The following is a 16,620-nucleotide window of genomic DNA, read 5'->3' on the forward strand; positions in this document are numbered from 1 at the left end:
ATTATTGGAGATTAAAAATGCAGCTTACCATACCTTGATTGTGGACGAATCAACTGATATCTCAGTTTCCAAAATGTTAGTTCTGTACATGAAATTTAGAAATGCCAATAATTCGGTCCATAAAACTGTATTCGCTGGAATTGTTAAATTAACAGCTTGTGATAGCTTGTCAATCCTTGGAGCCATTCAGAAATTTTATGCAGACAACGAATTAGATTTGAACAAGATGGCTATGTTTACCTCTGATGGAGCCTCAGTTATGCTAGGCAAGCAGAGAGGGGTAGTAGCATTTCTTCGCCAGTTAATTCCACATTTGTCTGAACAACACTGTGTGGCACATAGAGAGGATTTGGGAATAGATTATGCATGGAAAGATATTGCTTAATACGGAGAGATATATGATAATCCTCTGTGATAGTAGTATAATCAAAATTTAACTTCTATAATCACAGCTCTACTGTATATAAAATATAATAAATATTGTTGTGAAAACCTCAGACCCTGAACCCGTGACTGGTGATAACACCGAACTGAGGTTCATGGGGACCATCATCGTTTTCACTGTCCCCTGTACCATCCTTATATCACTAACAAACAAAAGATAAAAAACTTATCTGGAATGGATGGTATCCAAGAGTTACTGAGCCTCAGCGGTGAATGAAATAACTGGTGCCTGTGCTTATGTGTGCGACCACTTTTCTACTCCATTATATAATCCCTGTCCCCTTAGGACAGGAGATAGAAACTCTGCTGAGAACTGTCAAGAAGGATAAATTTGAGGCCTTGGCCAAAGCTGCTGAAGCAGAAGTGATTGCATTCAAACCACTCAACAAAGTTTGGTGGTTATCCAGACATTTTGCTGTCAATGCTTTGGTTTTGAACTATGATATTTTAGTAGAATACTGTAAAAAACAGGTTAATGAGAATAATGACCCGGTCCATAAATACTGCCTAGAGAAACTACAAAATCCAGAACACTATGTTGCAATTACAATTTTGAATGATGTATTATCAGAATTAAGCGACTTGTGTAAACTTTTTCAAAGAAGTTTGCTGTCTACTGTGGAAGCCTTTCATTTTGCAAAGGCAAAAATAAAGAAACTCAGATCACAGTATCTTGGAGAGAAACCTCACTACACCGAAAATAGCAGCCATTTGCTTTCGTCATTTCAGCACCCAGTGAACACAAAGTCAATAATTAAGTTCATTCAGCAGACATGTGAACATTTGGATAATAGATTTCTAGATGAGGAATTACAAGATTGGGCAGTATTTGACAAAAAATGTTTTTCAACAACTGTGAACTTAGAGGATTATACATTTGGTCTTGAGCAGATAAAGAGGCTTGGATACCATGTTCTTCTGGAAAAAGACAAAGAAGCATTCCAGAAAGAACTTTGTAAGCAGTTTCCAGAATTTAAATTGATTGTTAATGAGAAATTGCAAACTGGAGCAGTTAAGACATTTGCAGATCTAGTTGCATTCACAAAACAGCAGGATCAACTTCAAGACTTATTTTTGCTTCTGGATATCTGTGGTACATTCCAGGCTTCAAGTGCTGACTGTGAAAGAGGATTCAGTTTGATGAACAACATTAAGACAAAAGACAGAATAGACTAGATGTTGAGCATCTGGACAAACTGTAAATGCTGAAAAGGTCTACAATGTTTGGAAAACTGAAAAGAATCGAAGAGAATATTTGTGAAGATTGAAGAACTGATGATATTACATAATTAAAAAAACTTTAAGTAAATTGTTATTCTTGTAAGTTTTGAGTATTTAACCCTCCCACAATCTCACGGGCACTCGTCCTCCGCGCCTGCTCATAAATTTGTGGAGTATGTAACTTGTTGCTCATGCATATTTTTTTTTGCACACACCTCATCAATCCTTAGAGGGAACATTGCTCCTGATACAAGCTTTTTAGCTGAAACATGGCCCGTATCGAGTCATTTGATATATTTCTACAAGTGTTACACCCTTGGTTGCTAATAAAAGTGTGGTTCGTTTGAAGACCAGGCACATTCTGCTTTCATTCTTGGATTTGTTGTGTGAGCACACAACACACGCACAGAAGCTGCTCCCACTGAGGAATATGAGAGTGGGATGGGTTAGGGTGGGAGATTGGGAATGGAGGTATTATAGGGAGTTCAATTAGGAGGCTTATTAAGCTTCTCGGGCAGGGGATTATAAGAGTATAGATCCTCTATTTCAAGAATATTTTCTATATTTTTCTGGGGGGGATAAGGATAGGGGGATGATTCTGTATTAGATAGGTGGTTGTTGGTTTTTTTATTTTATTTTCCTATTTGGTTTTATTGTGCATTTGAAATGCATTAGGGGTTGGGATGGTCGCTGCGGGCTTAAGTATTTATATATTTAGGAAGCACATTTCTTTTGAAGGCCTTTGGTGGATTTATTTGTACTTCCTGTTTTGTACTTCCTGTTCATAATAATAAAAATTGTTTAAAGTAAAATTTTAAAAATATATATAAAAAAAATATTAGCAGGAGGGATGCCTACTCCCTCCTGCCACATGACCGGACCCCCCCCCCCCCCTGGCACCCCTCATACCTTTAATAGAAGAACAGCAGGAGGGATGCCCACTTCTTCCTGCCTTAGGGCCTGCCTCTTCAAAATGACAGGCCTTCTTCTTCCTGGTGTGTCTGGATGCACCAAGGGGAAGGCCTGCCATTTTGAAGAGATGAGCCTTGAGGAAGTGGGCATCCCTCCTGTCGTTCTTCTCTTCTGAAAGGTACCGGGGGGGGATCATAACCCTGTGGTAGGAGAGTGTGGATATCCATCCTGCTGTTCTTCTCTACAGAAAGGAAGGGGGGGGGGCACGGGAGGGATTGAAAGTCTCTGGGGAAGGGTCAAGTTCAAGTTATTTAATATACCGCTAATAAAACCAAGGTACATCTAAGCGGTTTACAATAAAATCTAATAATAAAATGAATAAAAATAAAACAAAGATTTTAAAAATAAAAAGAATGGGAAACAAAATTTGACAAAATACAAAATTCAGACAAACAATCAAATGGTTATGGAAACATAAGGAAAGGAAAAGATCGGTAAGTTACAATAAAAACAAAAAGACTGGGGAAAGGGAAGGAAAGAACAATATGGTAGGGAATGGAAACTTGTTTTCTATCTGCCCACATGAGATGAAATCTAGAGAAATAGTATGGGCAGATAGCATAGTTTATATTTAGCAAATTGCAAAGGTTAGGAACAGAAAGCAAAGGAGAAATAGTATGCCTTTGGTTGCATCTTGAATATTGTTAGTAATTTTTCAGAACGGAGATAGTAAGGCAGAGAGTTCCAAAAAGTAGGAGCCATAACGGAAAATGAGGAGTTCCTATGAAAGCCAAGGAAAAATTGTCAAAACAAAGGAACAACTAGTCGCTGCTGTTGTGAGGAATATAGGGTTCTTTGTGGCAAATATGGGACCAAGAGATTGTGCAAATAGAAGGGGAGACCACTTTTCATTTTCTTGCATATAATAATAGCACAATATAACCTAATATATAATACAAATGAAAACTAAAGTTACCCAAAAATCACTAATGAAGTCTACTTTGCAGTCCTTATGGTTAAACTCCAAGATTCAAATAGGCGGTGCTGGGATCACTTGGAAGAATTGGATGCAGACAGGTATTTGGACATTAGATGATGTATTCTCATTTTAATAATTTGTACTTCGCTGAATTGTCCAGTTTTTCTCTCTTGTGTAAACCGCCTAGAATTCTTTTGATTGTGGCGGTATACAAAAATAAAGTTATGTTATGTTAATAGAATCTGATGAGAATGTTGAATTTGAAGGGAATACGGTAGGACACCAGAAGGATATGCTTTGATTTTAGAAGAGGTGTAACATGATCAAACTTAGAGCAGTAATGAAGTAATCTTACTGCGGTGTTCTGAACTAATTGTAAGTGTAGTTGATATTTTGGCAGTCCGATGAGAATGGAGTTGCAATAATCTAGTTTAGACAGAACAAGAGAATGTATGAGAATACAGAGGGAACTTTGTTGAAGAAATGAACAGATGGATCGGATTTGATGAACGTAGAAAGATGAAGATACAATCTTAGAGATGTGCGAATGAAAACTTAGGATATTATCTATTGGAAAACCCATGAGTTTAGTCTTTGATGAAAATTGTAAAGGGATTCCTTTCATGGTGAAATTTAATGTGTGTTCAGGAAAGTTTTTGAGGAAAAGAGCAAGACTGCTGTTTTTTGTTTGAGAGTTAACCTTGAGCTTATTTACTGTAAGTCAATCTGCAACAGTAAAGCCAGTAAAGAATATGCTCTCTTACAGAGACTTACACCTTTGAGGTAGAGGCAGGGGTAGCCCTATAAAGAGGCCAACTGAGGTGGAAGTCTCAGATGGCACATTTCTGGGAGCAGCATCTTGCCGCAGGCCAGCCTACCAACTTGTTGTCTCTGCTGCATTCCTTCCCTTTTATCTCTCCTTCCATTCTCTCTCCCCCAGGCCAGCATCTATCCTCTTCTTTTCTCAAACCCACACCCTCTCCCCAAGTCTAACTTTTAATTGTTTCAAAAGTACTGGGCAGCGGCATTGATTCACATGTGCTACCCTTCTGTTGCCAGCCTAACATCTTCTCTCTACTGCTGCCTGCCCTTTCTGATGTAATTTCCTATTTCTGCTGGGGTGGGCTGCAGTACAGAGAAGACGTTGGGCTGGCAACAGAAGGGCAGCACGTGTCAATCAATGCCGCCAACTGGTAACTTTAGAAACAATTAAATATAGACTTGGGGGGGCTGGTTTGAGACATTAGATCTGAAATTTTCTCAATGTAGAGCAACAGGGGAAAGCAGGAAGAAAGGCTGAGGCTCTGCAGCTACTGCTCTCATCTCCCCCTGCAACCTATTGTTCAGATATTTCTTAATCAGCCTATAAGCTGCAAAGAAGGCAGGACCAGTAGCTTAGAACAGTGTTTTTCAACCGCTGTTCCGCGGCACACTAGTGTGCCGCGAGATGTTGCCTGGTGTGCCGCAGGGCCGCCATCAGGGCAGTACTACCAGTCCTGCATTCAGGGGCCCGGAGCTGACAGGGGGCCCGAGGCAGGGGCGCCAGTAGCTCGCCAAGGCAAAGTGAGTCGATCACCCAGGACTCACTTTGTCTTGGCGATCTAATCTATCGAGCCGATAAGTCTTCTTCTCCCCGACGTCAATTCTGCAGTCAGAGAGGAAGTTCGGGCCAGCCAATCACTGCCTGGCTGGGCGGAACTTCCTCTCCGATTGCAGAATTGACGTCAGGGAGAGCATGCATCGGCGTCGGCTTTGGGGCCTGTTATCCATTGGTGGGTCCTGTTCCCCGATGGCAGCGGCAGTGGCTTGGGGAACGGCAGGGAGAAAGAAAGAAAGGGGGCAGGCAGGGAAACAGAAGGAAAGAAGAGAAACAGAAAAAAGAAAGAAAGGTCAGGGAGAGAGGAAGAAAAAGTTGGGGGAGGGAATGAGGTGTGGAGGAGAGAAAGCATACAGGCTGATAGAAGGGAAGAAAGATTGGATGCACAGTCAGAAGAAGAAAGTGCAACCAGAAATCACCAGACAAGGTAGGAAAAATGATTTTATTTTAAATTTAGCAAAGTGGAGGCAGTATTACCACAGTTTTCAAAGGAATTTGCCCAAATAACTTAATAGTTAACTGGGTAAATTCCCAGAGATGAAAACTTCCCTTCACTTACTATGCACAGTTCTGAATTTATATCTGCTGTCTATATTTTACAATATGGTCACCTTTTACTAAACCGCAATAGTGGTTTTTAGCGCAGGGAGCCTATGAGCGTCAAGAGCAGCGCTGGGCATTCAGCGCAGCTCCCTGCGCTAAAAACTGCTATTGTGGTTTAATAAAAAGGATGGAGGGTATATTTGTCTATTTTTGTATGCTATAAAAACCAAATACAGAGAGAGACTGAGAGCTGTTGACGAAGAGCTACGTGTGTGTCTTTCTTCGATTCCAGCCAGAATATCAGCTTTGTGTTCAGCCAAACAGGCCCAGGTTTCGCACTGAATAAAGTATTTTATAATTTTTCACTATTCTGTTTACTTAATATTTCATAATAAAGTAATTATAAAATACTTTCTTTGTGTTTATTTGATTCCTATTCAAGAGAATTACTTTATATATAGTCAATATAGGCACAGAGTTAAATTTTTTAACATTTTCTAATGGTGGTGTGCCTCGTGATTTTTTTCATGAAACAAGTGTGCCTTTGCCCAAAAAAGGTTGAAAAACACTGGCTTAGAAGACACAATTGCTCAGACATTCCTTAGCTAGCCAATAGCCTGCAGGGGAAAGCAGAAGTTTGGTGTTTCCTAAGCTACTGGTCCTGCTTCCCCCTGCAGCCTACTGGCTGGCTAAGGAATGTCTGAGCAATGGGCTAATAGTAGGGAGCAAACAAGAACAACAATGTAGGTCAGACAAGCTTCCTGCCTTTGGTCTACCACAGAGATGGGGAAAAGTGCCAAGGGAGGCACTGGGAGAGGAATGAGGAATTGATAAAGAAGCAGGGTAAGGAAAGAGTAGCACAGTTACTGATAGGTTGTGAGAGGAAAGAGACTGAGGTAAGAGATATGGACTGTGAAAGGGGGAACAGAGCTGAAGTGAATGCAAGCAGGGAGGCATGGGCTGTGATACAAAAATAAGTGGGTGAAGGATGGGCTGAAGAAAGAAACAAATGAAGACAAGGGGAACTATGTGGTATTCAAAGAGCAGGGGGTTGATGGGGAGATAGTGCTTCATTTCTCCAAACTGACCCTCTCTCTTCTCGGAATCCTTTTCTCAGCCTAAGAGGTGAAGAAAGGGATGGAAATGGCAGGAGGGATGAGACTAGGAAGAAAAAAAATAAGAACAAGCAACAAGATAGCTTTTAGATTTTTATGATCCTGGTTCAAATCTATCGGCCTCTCCTCACGAGTGAATGAGCCCACAAATCACTGGGTGGGAGATATAATATTACTAACTGGGCTGGGTAAGTTTTGGGTAGCTTCTGGTATCTGCTCTTTTCTTCCAACCTTACAGTCACTGGGGGTAAATAAGGATGGGGAAAGGGGAAGACGTTATGGAAGGATGGAATACCATGAGCTGAAAATTTCCCTTTTTAAACTTACTTTTTCTTGGCAGCTCTGATATTGAGAAGAGCTATGGTCGGACTAAAATGAGGGAGAATGGAAAGAAGCAATGTTCCTATTCCTTACAAAAATTAAAATTATTATTCCACCATTACATTCCGCAGGAGGTAGAAATGGTGGGGGCACTGGGCTATGTGAGCCTAAAGAAGTAACACAGCAGTAAGAAGAGGTGGCAGGAGACCGTTGACAGTGTTGGGAGTGGGGGAGAAAGGACATGCTGTCTCACAAACTCTGTATGTTTTCTGGTTTGGCTCCCTGGCCTTCTTCTTGCTTAATTGCTGAATGCTTGGTCCCCTCTTTACTCTTGGTAAAACTATGCAACCATCTCCCAGGTCTCAACTCGGCTCCTTGAGATGGATGCTTGTTTCTTGGCCACTGGAGCAATATACTACAGGCAGCCCAGAACACAGTGGCTTAGTATGAGTGCTACGCCCTGAGGTGCTAGAACATGTTCCCCCAATCAGCATTTAATCTTTGAGGTTTCAAACTGTGATCCTTGCTGGGCTTACAGAACTCAGGTTGAGCATGTGGCAAAGGATCCGATATGGACTCTGCAGGCAGAAGGTGGCCATTGGCCTGGAATCTGTGAGTGCCAGGGGAAGTGCTGCAGTGCAAAAGGAATGTACCTGAAGCCAGGGAAAGCAGAACAGGGAAATGATCCCAGACTGTGGAGTCTCAAACTGAAAAAGAATTAGATCTACAAACAAAAGGAAGTCTCACCTGTAGAGGAGAGTGAAAAGTGGGAATCATAAAGGGATGGATAAGCCAACCCTGCATGGAACAGCAATTAGCTAGGGAAAAGTGTATTGGAGCCTGCTAGGGAGTAAAGGAAAATAGAAGGCTGAGTCAAGGAAAAATGAAGCAGAACAGGCTAAAAAAAAATTTAAGGAACAGAGCAGGCAAAGAGCTGTTAAATTCCTTGCCTCCCAAATATAAAACATCAAATTATACTTATGCAGAGGAGAAAATTAAAAGTGCAGAGGGAGTGAGTAGTTGTGAGGGGAAGAGGACAAAGAAGAGTGAGGGGGAAGAAGAAATTAGGGAAAAATGAAAACCAATTGGCAATACAATGTGATGTAGATGGGATGAGGGAAGAGAGGGGCTGGTTGGAGAAAAGTGCTATGAATCACTTGAAAGGAGAGAAAGAGTATGATGCTGACAAACTGCCAGTCAGAGGAGAGTGGCAGAACCCTAGCTTTTGATTTGTTCAAATTAAGACACTACGACCACAGTGACTGAGAATTTGTTCTTATGTTTGATGTTTTAATTGATGGCTTTTGTACTGGGTTTTTTTTTCCTCTGAAAAATAAACATAGTAACATAGTAGATGATGGCAGATAAAGACCCGAATGGTTCATCCAGTCTGCCCAACCTCTTTCAATTAAATTTTTTTTTCTTCTTCTTAGCTATTTCTGGGCAAGAATCCAAAGCTCTGCCCGGTACTGTTCTTAGGTTCCAACTACTGAAGTCTTTGTCAAAGCTCACTCCAGTCCATCTACACCCTCCCAGCCATTGAAGCCCTCCCCAGCCCATCCTCAACCAAAAGGCCACATACAGACAAATGTCGTGCAAGTCTGCCCAGTACTGGCCTTAGTTCTTCAATATTTACTATTATTTTCTGATTCTAGATCTTCTGTGTTCATCCCACGCTTCTTTTACAGCTGTCTCTAACACCATTTCAGTTTTATGTACAAGAACCTGGAGGTTGGCTATATGCTCTGCATCCTTACCTTTATTTCCAATGTTCCTCCAAAAGCCATTTTGAAGTGTCCTTGAGCATCTTTCGTAAAAACTCTCTGAAATGTTTGCTTGAATAAGGAAGTGTTGAATGAATCTCCCATCACCATGTAACCTCTGGAAGTTTCATAAAATGACAAGTAAGAACACTGTGTAAGACAGAAAAATATGCACACCAAATCTATCCCACAGCAAAAACCCAACTTTCTTTGAACCATTAGAAGTATGCAGTTCCAGCAATTTTACTGCTTGAACCTTGCGTTCTTCATCAGTCAGACATCATTTTCTTGATTTAAATTTGAAAATTATGTCGGACTGATGAAGAAAAGGTTCAAGTAGTAAAACTGCTAACACAATTAATTGTAAACTATGTCAAGCTATATCTGTTGTATACTGCCTTGAGTGAAATCCGTTCATAAAGGTGGTTAATAAATCCCAATAAACTATGTTAGATACTTCTCCATCCCCAAAGATCTTACAAATATATTTTTGTATCCGAAGCAACAGAGGGTTAAGCGATTTGGTGAAAGTCGCAAGAAGCATCGATGGGATTTGGACTCTGGCTTCCATTCCTTAGCAGCTCATTGCTCTATTAGGCTACTCCACCAACTTTGAGTTTTATTTAAATAATGGAATGTTAAAACTTTTTTAGCTTAGTAAAACTAAAATCAGCACAATAATGAAAATTAGGATTTGAAACAAACTTAATGGCATTACCCTGTATAATTGGGACAGCACTTCATTTCCAAGAGACCTGTCTGGTCCAATGCACAGGCATAGATGTCAATAACATGACCAGTATTAGCTGCACGATTAGCCAAAGCTTCAAAATGCTGAATAAAAACAAAACAAAAAATACAAATATATTAAAATGTTTGTATCTGCACCTTATTATATTTTAATCAGAACCATACCTACCTAGCTCTTATAGATGTCAATCCTCCATAGGTCTTATTCTTCTAGAACACTTTACTTTTTTATATAAAGTCTTCAGCCATGAAATAAACATCACTTCTTGTAAAGCATATGAGGTCATAATATCATGGTTACATTTGGATACACTGTTAATATTAGACTTTTAGCCACATTGAATAAAAACAGGTTTCAGGCAGCTGATTTATGTAAACAAAACCATTTTTATCCAGATAAATGGATTTAAAGCCTTCCTCATAATTAACTGAAATAAAAAGACCCACTGTTTGCTTTTTAAACAATCAGTAAGGCATGTATGTAGCAACTGCAATAAGAGAAGGTTACTTTAGACAAGAACTCTGAATGAGTTCTGAGAGTCACTCTTTTACTAAAAAAAAGTGTGTATATGGTTCATAAAAAGACTAATGCCTGCAGTTCACTATTACGGTGGTCTGGCTACAAGGAACAGAGGGCTAGATTCACTAAGCAGACCGATTTTCCTCCAACCCAATTCACTAACCTCTTTGCCAATCTGATTCCGATCCATGCAAATGAGGGGAAATGGCATGAAAAATAGGCAGGCAGTGATTCACTAAACAAAAATCTTTAACACTGACTTGGCTGGCCGATCAACAAGAAGTGACTGCTAGGGACCAGTCGCTCATGTCCTTTCCAACGGTCCTGCCAGCCCCTGCAATAAACTTGCCCTCTTCTGCGACCTGCTCTCTGCCTCCCCCGACTCTCCTGCTCTCTGCTGCCCTTCTCTGCAGTGTGAGCCCATGGTTTTAACCCGCTTTAAACCCACGGGCACACACTGCAGAGAAGGGCGGCAGAGAGAAGGAGAGTCAGGGCCAGTAAAAAAAAAAAAAAAAAAAAAAAAGACAGCAAATACATGCGCAGACCATCTACAGGCAAAGTAGATGATCTGTGCATGCGTCGGGATCACTACCCAGCGCGATCCGTGTCGTTGGATGGGGGCGTGCCTCCAATCGCCCCCATTTGCATGAAGATGGTTGGTGAATCGGTTGGCCTGCCTCCAATCGCCCACGGATCGGAAGGTTAGTGAATCTAGCCCAGAGTGTCTTCTAAAAGACGAGTTTCAGAGTTAGCAGCTCAAAAGGTGGTTTCATCAGCTGGGCTAGTACTAAATTAAGGTCTACAAATTGGAGGCTTACAATTGAAGAGACGTTTCATAAATTTCTAACTAAATGATGTTTAGCAATAGACTAGTCTGCTACCTGGCCATGGTAAGCTAAGAAAGCACTGAAGTGAACCTTAAGTGAACCTGAATCTGACAACAGAAGATAATGAAGTACCAATGGTATCAATGACATAAAAAGCATTATCATATATATGATCTTGGGCTCATTATAAGAGCTATCCTACTCAAAGTTGTGAAAGCAATGGAGATGTAAGATTTTAGGTGATCTTCTGCTGCGGCTGATCCACCGCATGTTGAACCAGGCGGAGCCTAAGAGCATCTGCGCATGCTCAAGGTCTGACGACTCCCATCCCCTCCAAGATTCTCAGAGGAGGCGGGAATGAACAAGCCTTGAGCATGCACAGATGCTCGAGGCCTCGCCCGGTTCCACATACAGCAGATAGGATTTGTTTCCCACATTTTAACAGGTTAAGTGAGGTATTCCTAATACAACAACTAATTCACTATTTACAGCTCAGACAGATGGAACTTAAAAAAGAAAGCAGATTACAGTATGCAATGGAATGAAGTGGATAAGGATCTTAAGGTCTTACCATCTAAATTGAATCCTTGCAATATTTAGCGCTCCTAGCCTGTTAAATAGCACTTTGCCAGCTAAGCGTTTATATTCAGCATGAAATAGCCAATTATCTCTGCTGAATGTTAGAGCTTAGCGCAGTGTATCGCAAACTTTATGCTGTGAGATGCTGGGGAGGAGGAGAGGTGCTGGCGCCAGCTGACTGCCTACAGGATGTACCTCTCACAGGGAGAGGCACATCCTGTAGGCAGTCAGCCAGCGCCTCTCCTTCTCTCCGCATGTGTTCCTTTCCAGCACCCCCACTGCTCAGGGCCCATCTGAAGGGCCTTTGTGCATGCATTGACGTGATGACATCACACATGCATGTGATATCATCATATTGATATCTGCACACTTCGAGATGCCTCGAGCCACAGCCACCACCTTTAGTGTGCCACGGCTTCACAAATTTTGCAAGATACTTGCTTAGCAGCTAACCACATGACTTAGCTGGTTACGCAAGAATATTCAGTGCTAATCAACTAAGTACTTAGTGGCCAAAATAAGCCATTTAAATAGGCCTATCTTTGACCCCTAAGCAACTAGCTGGTTAGCGATGAATTTCAGTTTAACCGGTTAAGTTGCCACGGCCAAAAGTAAAACCAGATATTCAATGCCAGTTGCTGGAAACGGCCAGCACTGAATATCTGGGCTTAGCGTGTAAAGCATGGAAATTACTGTAAAACAAGAACACATTTTGCAATGTCTTTTCTCTATTGCTACTTTTTTTTACAAGAGACCATTAAAAGGTCAGATCACTGTTATTTTTCCACATTCATACTCTGTATCAAAAAATTCTGATTAACTAGGTCCTTTGGGTTTTATTAATTATATTTATGGATTAACCAGACTTTCAATTTTTTAACCAAATTTACTCAGAATTTATGGCATTTTGTATTAACAAAACAAGATACATTTTTATTTAAATTTTATCACAAATTGTTAAATCAGAAACATAAAAGAGTATGTATATGTGCTGTCATCATTAGGGGCTCCTTTTACTAAGCCGCTTCAGCGCGCACGACTTTTCATCCCGCGCTAGCCGAAAAACTACCGCCTGCCGTCTATTTCTATGTTTCTATGGGAGGGTCATTGGAGTGGGAAGACTTGATGGGCCGTGGCCCTTATCTGCCGTCTATTTCTATGTTTCTATGGTAGCGGCTAGCGCAGCCGGCGGTTTAGCGCAGGCTATTACGTGCGTTAAACTGCTACCACGGCTTAGTAAAAGGAGCCCTAGGTTTTTTGCTGTAAAATAAATACATAAATAAATTATAGTCATGTAATTATTTCTGTTGTCTTACACCAGGAGACTTTCTTCAGGGAAAAACAAAAGTTCAAACTTATTACCTTTGTTGCCTTTTTAACATATTTAGCATTGTCTTTTTCAATATCATGCCATGACCTGATAGGAGTCTTAAGTTCATCGCCTACAACCATTCCTGGGCCCTGGGTGGCTGGTCCTCCAATAAACATCATTATACGAGCCCCAGTATTAGGAAAAGTACACTGTTTGAAAAAAAATATGGGCTTTAAAATATATATATGTGCAAATCTCCTAAATATTTTTTTTAATAAATCCTTTTTTTAAAAATAATCTTTATTCATTTTCAAAAATTACAACAAGTGTACAACATTCATTTATAAATACCTTAATTCATCACTTGACATTCTTATTTGTATTATTCCAAATAAATAATTATATAAGAAACCCACCCCTCCCACCCACATACCAATAAATATTAACTATCAATATATTATCCGTCATAATCCCACCCCCCCTTATCTTATCCAATATTCTGGTGTTTAAGATGTCTGATCACTAGAATAAATCGTCAATGGCCCCCAAATCTTTTTAATAAATCCTTATAAATAAATAATACAAATAAAACATGCATACTGATCACAGTCACTCATGCCTGGGACATGTGGTCCACTATCTCTTCTCAACAACTGCAAATGTAATAGTGAAAGTAAACTCTTAGATGGAGAGGTAGCCTAATGGTTAGTGCAGTGGTCTAAGAACTGGGGAACCAGGTTCGATTCCCACTGCTGCTCCTTGTTACTTTGGGCAAGTCACTTACCGTATACACTTGAATATAAACTGAGATTTTTGGGTCAGAAAAATGGTCCAAAAACGGGGGTCTTGGTTTATATTTGAGCTACCACCTGACCACTTGGTAAAGCTGTCCTCCTCTTGCTGAACTACAGGGTCGTCCTCCCCTCTGAGCTTCTATCCACAATACACGAACGGTCCCTGGAGCCGCTATCCACATACATGCCCCCAACCCCTAGTCAGTGATCCCCATATACCCGTTGTTGCTGCTGCTTCAGATTCACTGACCTCCATGCACCCCCCTCCAGAACCACTGACCTCCATAAACTCGTGGATTGTGCTGCTGCCAATCTGCTGTATATGGAACCAGGCGGGGCCTCAAGCATCCAGATGCTCAAAGGCTCGCTCATTCCCACCTCCTCTGAGAATCTCAGAGGGGATGGGAGTTGGTAGACCTTGAGTATGCGCAGATGCTCAAGGCTCTGCCCAGTTCAACATACAGTAGATCAGTCGCGGTCACTGTTTCAGGGGTTGGGGGCATGTATTAGGGATACTGGCTCCGGTGTCTGTGTTGTGCATAGCAGCATGTCCCCCCCCCCCATAGGAAAGATAGTGATGTACCGAAGGGGGGGTGTTTCTCTCTGGGTGCTTTGACGACCGGCACTAGCGTCAAGAATCTCTTCCGGACAGCAGCAGCAGTGTTCCCAATTCACTATGTCAGAGCCGTTACCACTGCAGCTAGCACTAAAAACCGCGCTATGATTTTGTAGAAGGGGGTTTAAATGAACAGCACCATTTTGAGCTATTTGTAAAGCACTTAAATCTTTTTTAGGCAAACCAAATGTAATAATGAGTTACAGTAATCAAACAACGGGCATATATATGCTTGTACAACTATATGAAAATTAGGCGGACTCATCAATCTTTTCAAAGGTCGTAACGATTTCAACTTCAAAAATATCTTCTGAATAAACAATTTGAGCTGTGGTTTCATTGACAGTGAACAATCAAGAAGTACTCTCAAATATTTCAGTTCTCCTAAAATGGGAATTTCAGTATTGTAATAAGAAAGTCACAGAAAACTGAATATTCGATCTTTCAGGGAGCAACAAAACCTCAGTTTTGGATGGATTAAATGCCATTTATTGGCTGAAAGACAGGATTTAATAGTACCGAAACATAATGCCAGAAACAAAAATGTATCAGAAACAGATTCATGAATTGAAAAATAAAATTGAATATCATCGTTATAAAGCCTGTACCGCACACCCAAACTCCTCAATATTTTACAGAGTGGTGCAATATATACAGTATGTTAAACAACAGGGCAGACTAATGACCCTTGCGGAACTCCTGAACAACTTTTAACCTATGATGAACTAAGGCAGGGGTGTCCAATGTCGGTCCTCGATGGCCGCAGTCCAGTCGGGTTTTCAGGATTTCCCCAATGAATATGCATGAGATCTATTAGCATACAATGAAAGCAGTGCATGCAAATAGACCTCATGTATATTCATTGGGGAAATCCTAAAAATCCGACTGGACTGCGGCCCTCGAGGACCGACATTGGACACCCCTGAACTAAGAGTTCCCAATTTGACCTGAAAGTAACTATCTTGTAAGAATGAAGTAAACCACATCAACTACATGTCCAGCTATGCCAAAAGCTTGTAATCTCCTCAATAAAAGCTGATAGTTAATTGTATCGAGTGCTACACTAATGTCTAATGTAACCATTAGGAAAACTTTCCCTTAAATCAAAACCAATTCAGATATCATCAAGGATGGATATAAGTCAGGGATCTCAAAGTCGCTCCTTGAGGGCCACAATCCAGTCAGGTTTACAGGATTTCCCCAATGAATATGCATTGAAAGCAGTGCATGCAAATAGATCTCATGCATATTCATGGGGGGAAATCCTGAAAACCCGATAGGATTGCAGCCCTCAAGGAGGGACTTTGAGATCCTTGATATAAGTAAAGTCTTGGTATTATGTTTAAATTTAAAATCAAATTAGAATTGATCCAATAGGCCTCTCTCATCCACAAATTTATGAATTTGATTTAATGCTAGCTTTTCTTAGACTTTAGTTAGAAAAGACAATGAAGATACTGATATAAAATTATCAACTGTAGTAGTATCAAAGGAGAAATTAGGTTCTTACCTGCTAATTTTCTTTCTGTTAGCCTGTAGACTGGTATAGTCCTTACAAATGGGTATATATCTCATCATGACCAGCAAGTGGAGACTGAAACAAAACTGTGGAATCGTACAGAAGAGGTACCATATTTGCATAGGGGTTATCTGTGTTCTGGTAGGAATAAATGTTGTGTAGTTTAATTATGTGTTGTTAATAAGATAATATTGTGTATGTATTTATGAAAAATAAATGGAAAAAATGGTGTTAAAATTAGTACTATTATGGGGGCGGGGTCTGGGGCAGAGATTGGGCGGGGTCTGGCCCACAACTTAGCCTATGTTTTGGATTTCAGCCCCTTAATGTGACTGATTTTGACATTCCTGCTCTAGAGAGTCTGTCTTCTGAATAGCAGCAGGTGGGGGAAGAAGGGAAAGGACTCAGAACCACCGAGTATTGCCCTCTGGTTTTAACAATCTCCAGTAATGAACTCCAAATACTCAACTGGTATCCAGGTTATTAACATGGACCAAGAGTCCGATTTAGATAGTTTGGAAGCTGGACAACCCCTTATCCCTTCAGAGGCAGGGGGAGAAATGGGAAAGGATTTGGAGACCTACAGGTATGACTTACAGCAGATTTCCTTCGATGTTAGTAAAAATATTTCCCCAGAGGTTAAAATGTAGCAGCCCTGAAACAAAAAGGGCTTAGAAGTAAGAACTTGCATGAAGCACTATCACCCTCTGCTGGAAACAGAGAAATACTGAAGGTCTAGAACTGCACAATACACTTAAGGGGCAAATCACAAAGAACTACTTTCTGTGTCTCCAACTGCTGGTATTCT

General features: G+C 40.7%; 1 protein-coding gene across 1 annotated transcript in view; it reads right to left on the minus strand.

Annotated features, from left to right (window-relative positions):
- SEC23A (Sec23 homolog A, COPII coat complex component) overlaps positions 1-16,620 on the minus strand; it is a 144,874-nt gene that overhangs the window by 94,664 nt on the left and 33,590 nt on the right. Inside the window, exons 7-9 of the mRNA XM_033950990.1 lie at positions 12,934-13,092; positions 9,614-9,729; positions 8,890-9,013 (exon numbers count right to left, since the gene is read on the minus strand). Coding sequence (XP_033806881.1) covers positions 8,890-9,013; positions 9,614-9,729; positions 12,934-13,092 — 399 coding nt within the window. The remainder of the gene's footprint in view (positions 1-8,889; positions 9,014-9,613; positions 9,730-12,933; positions 13,093-16,620) is intronic.

Source organism: Geotrypetes seraphini, chromosome 7 (assembly GCF_902459505.1).
Source record: "Geotrypetes seraphini chromosome 7, aGeoSer1.1, whole genome shotgun sequence".
Lineage (NCBI taxonomy): Eukaryota > Metazoa > Chordata > Amphibia > Gymnophiona > Dermophiidae > Geotrypetes > Geotrypetes seraphini.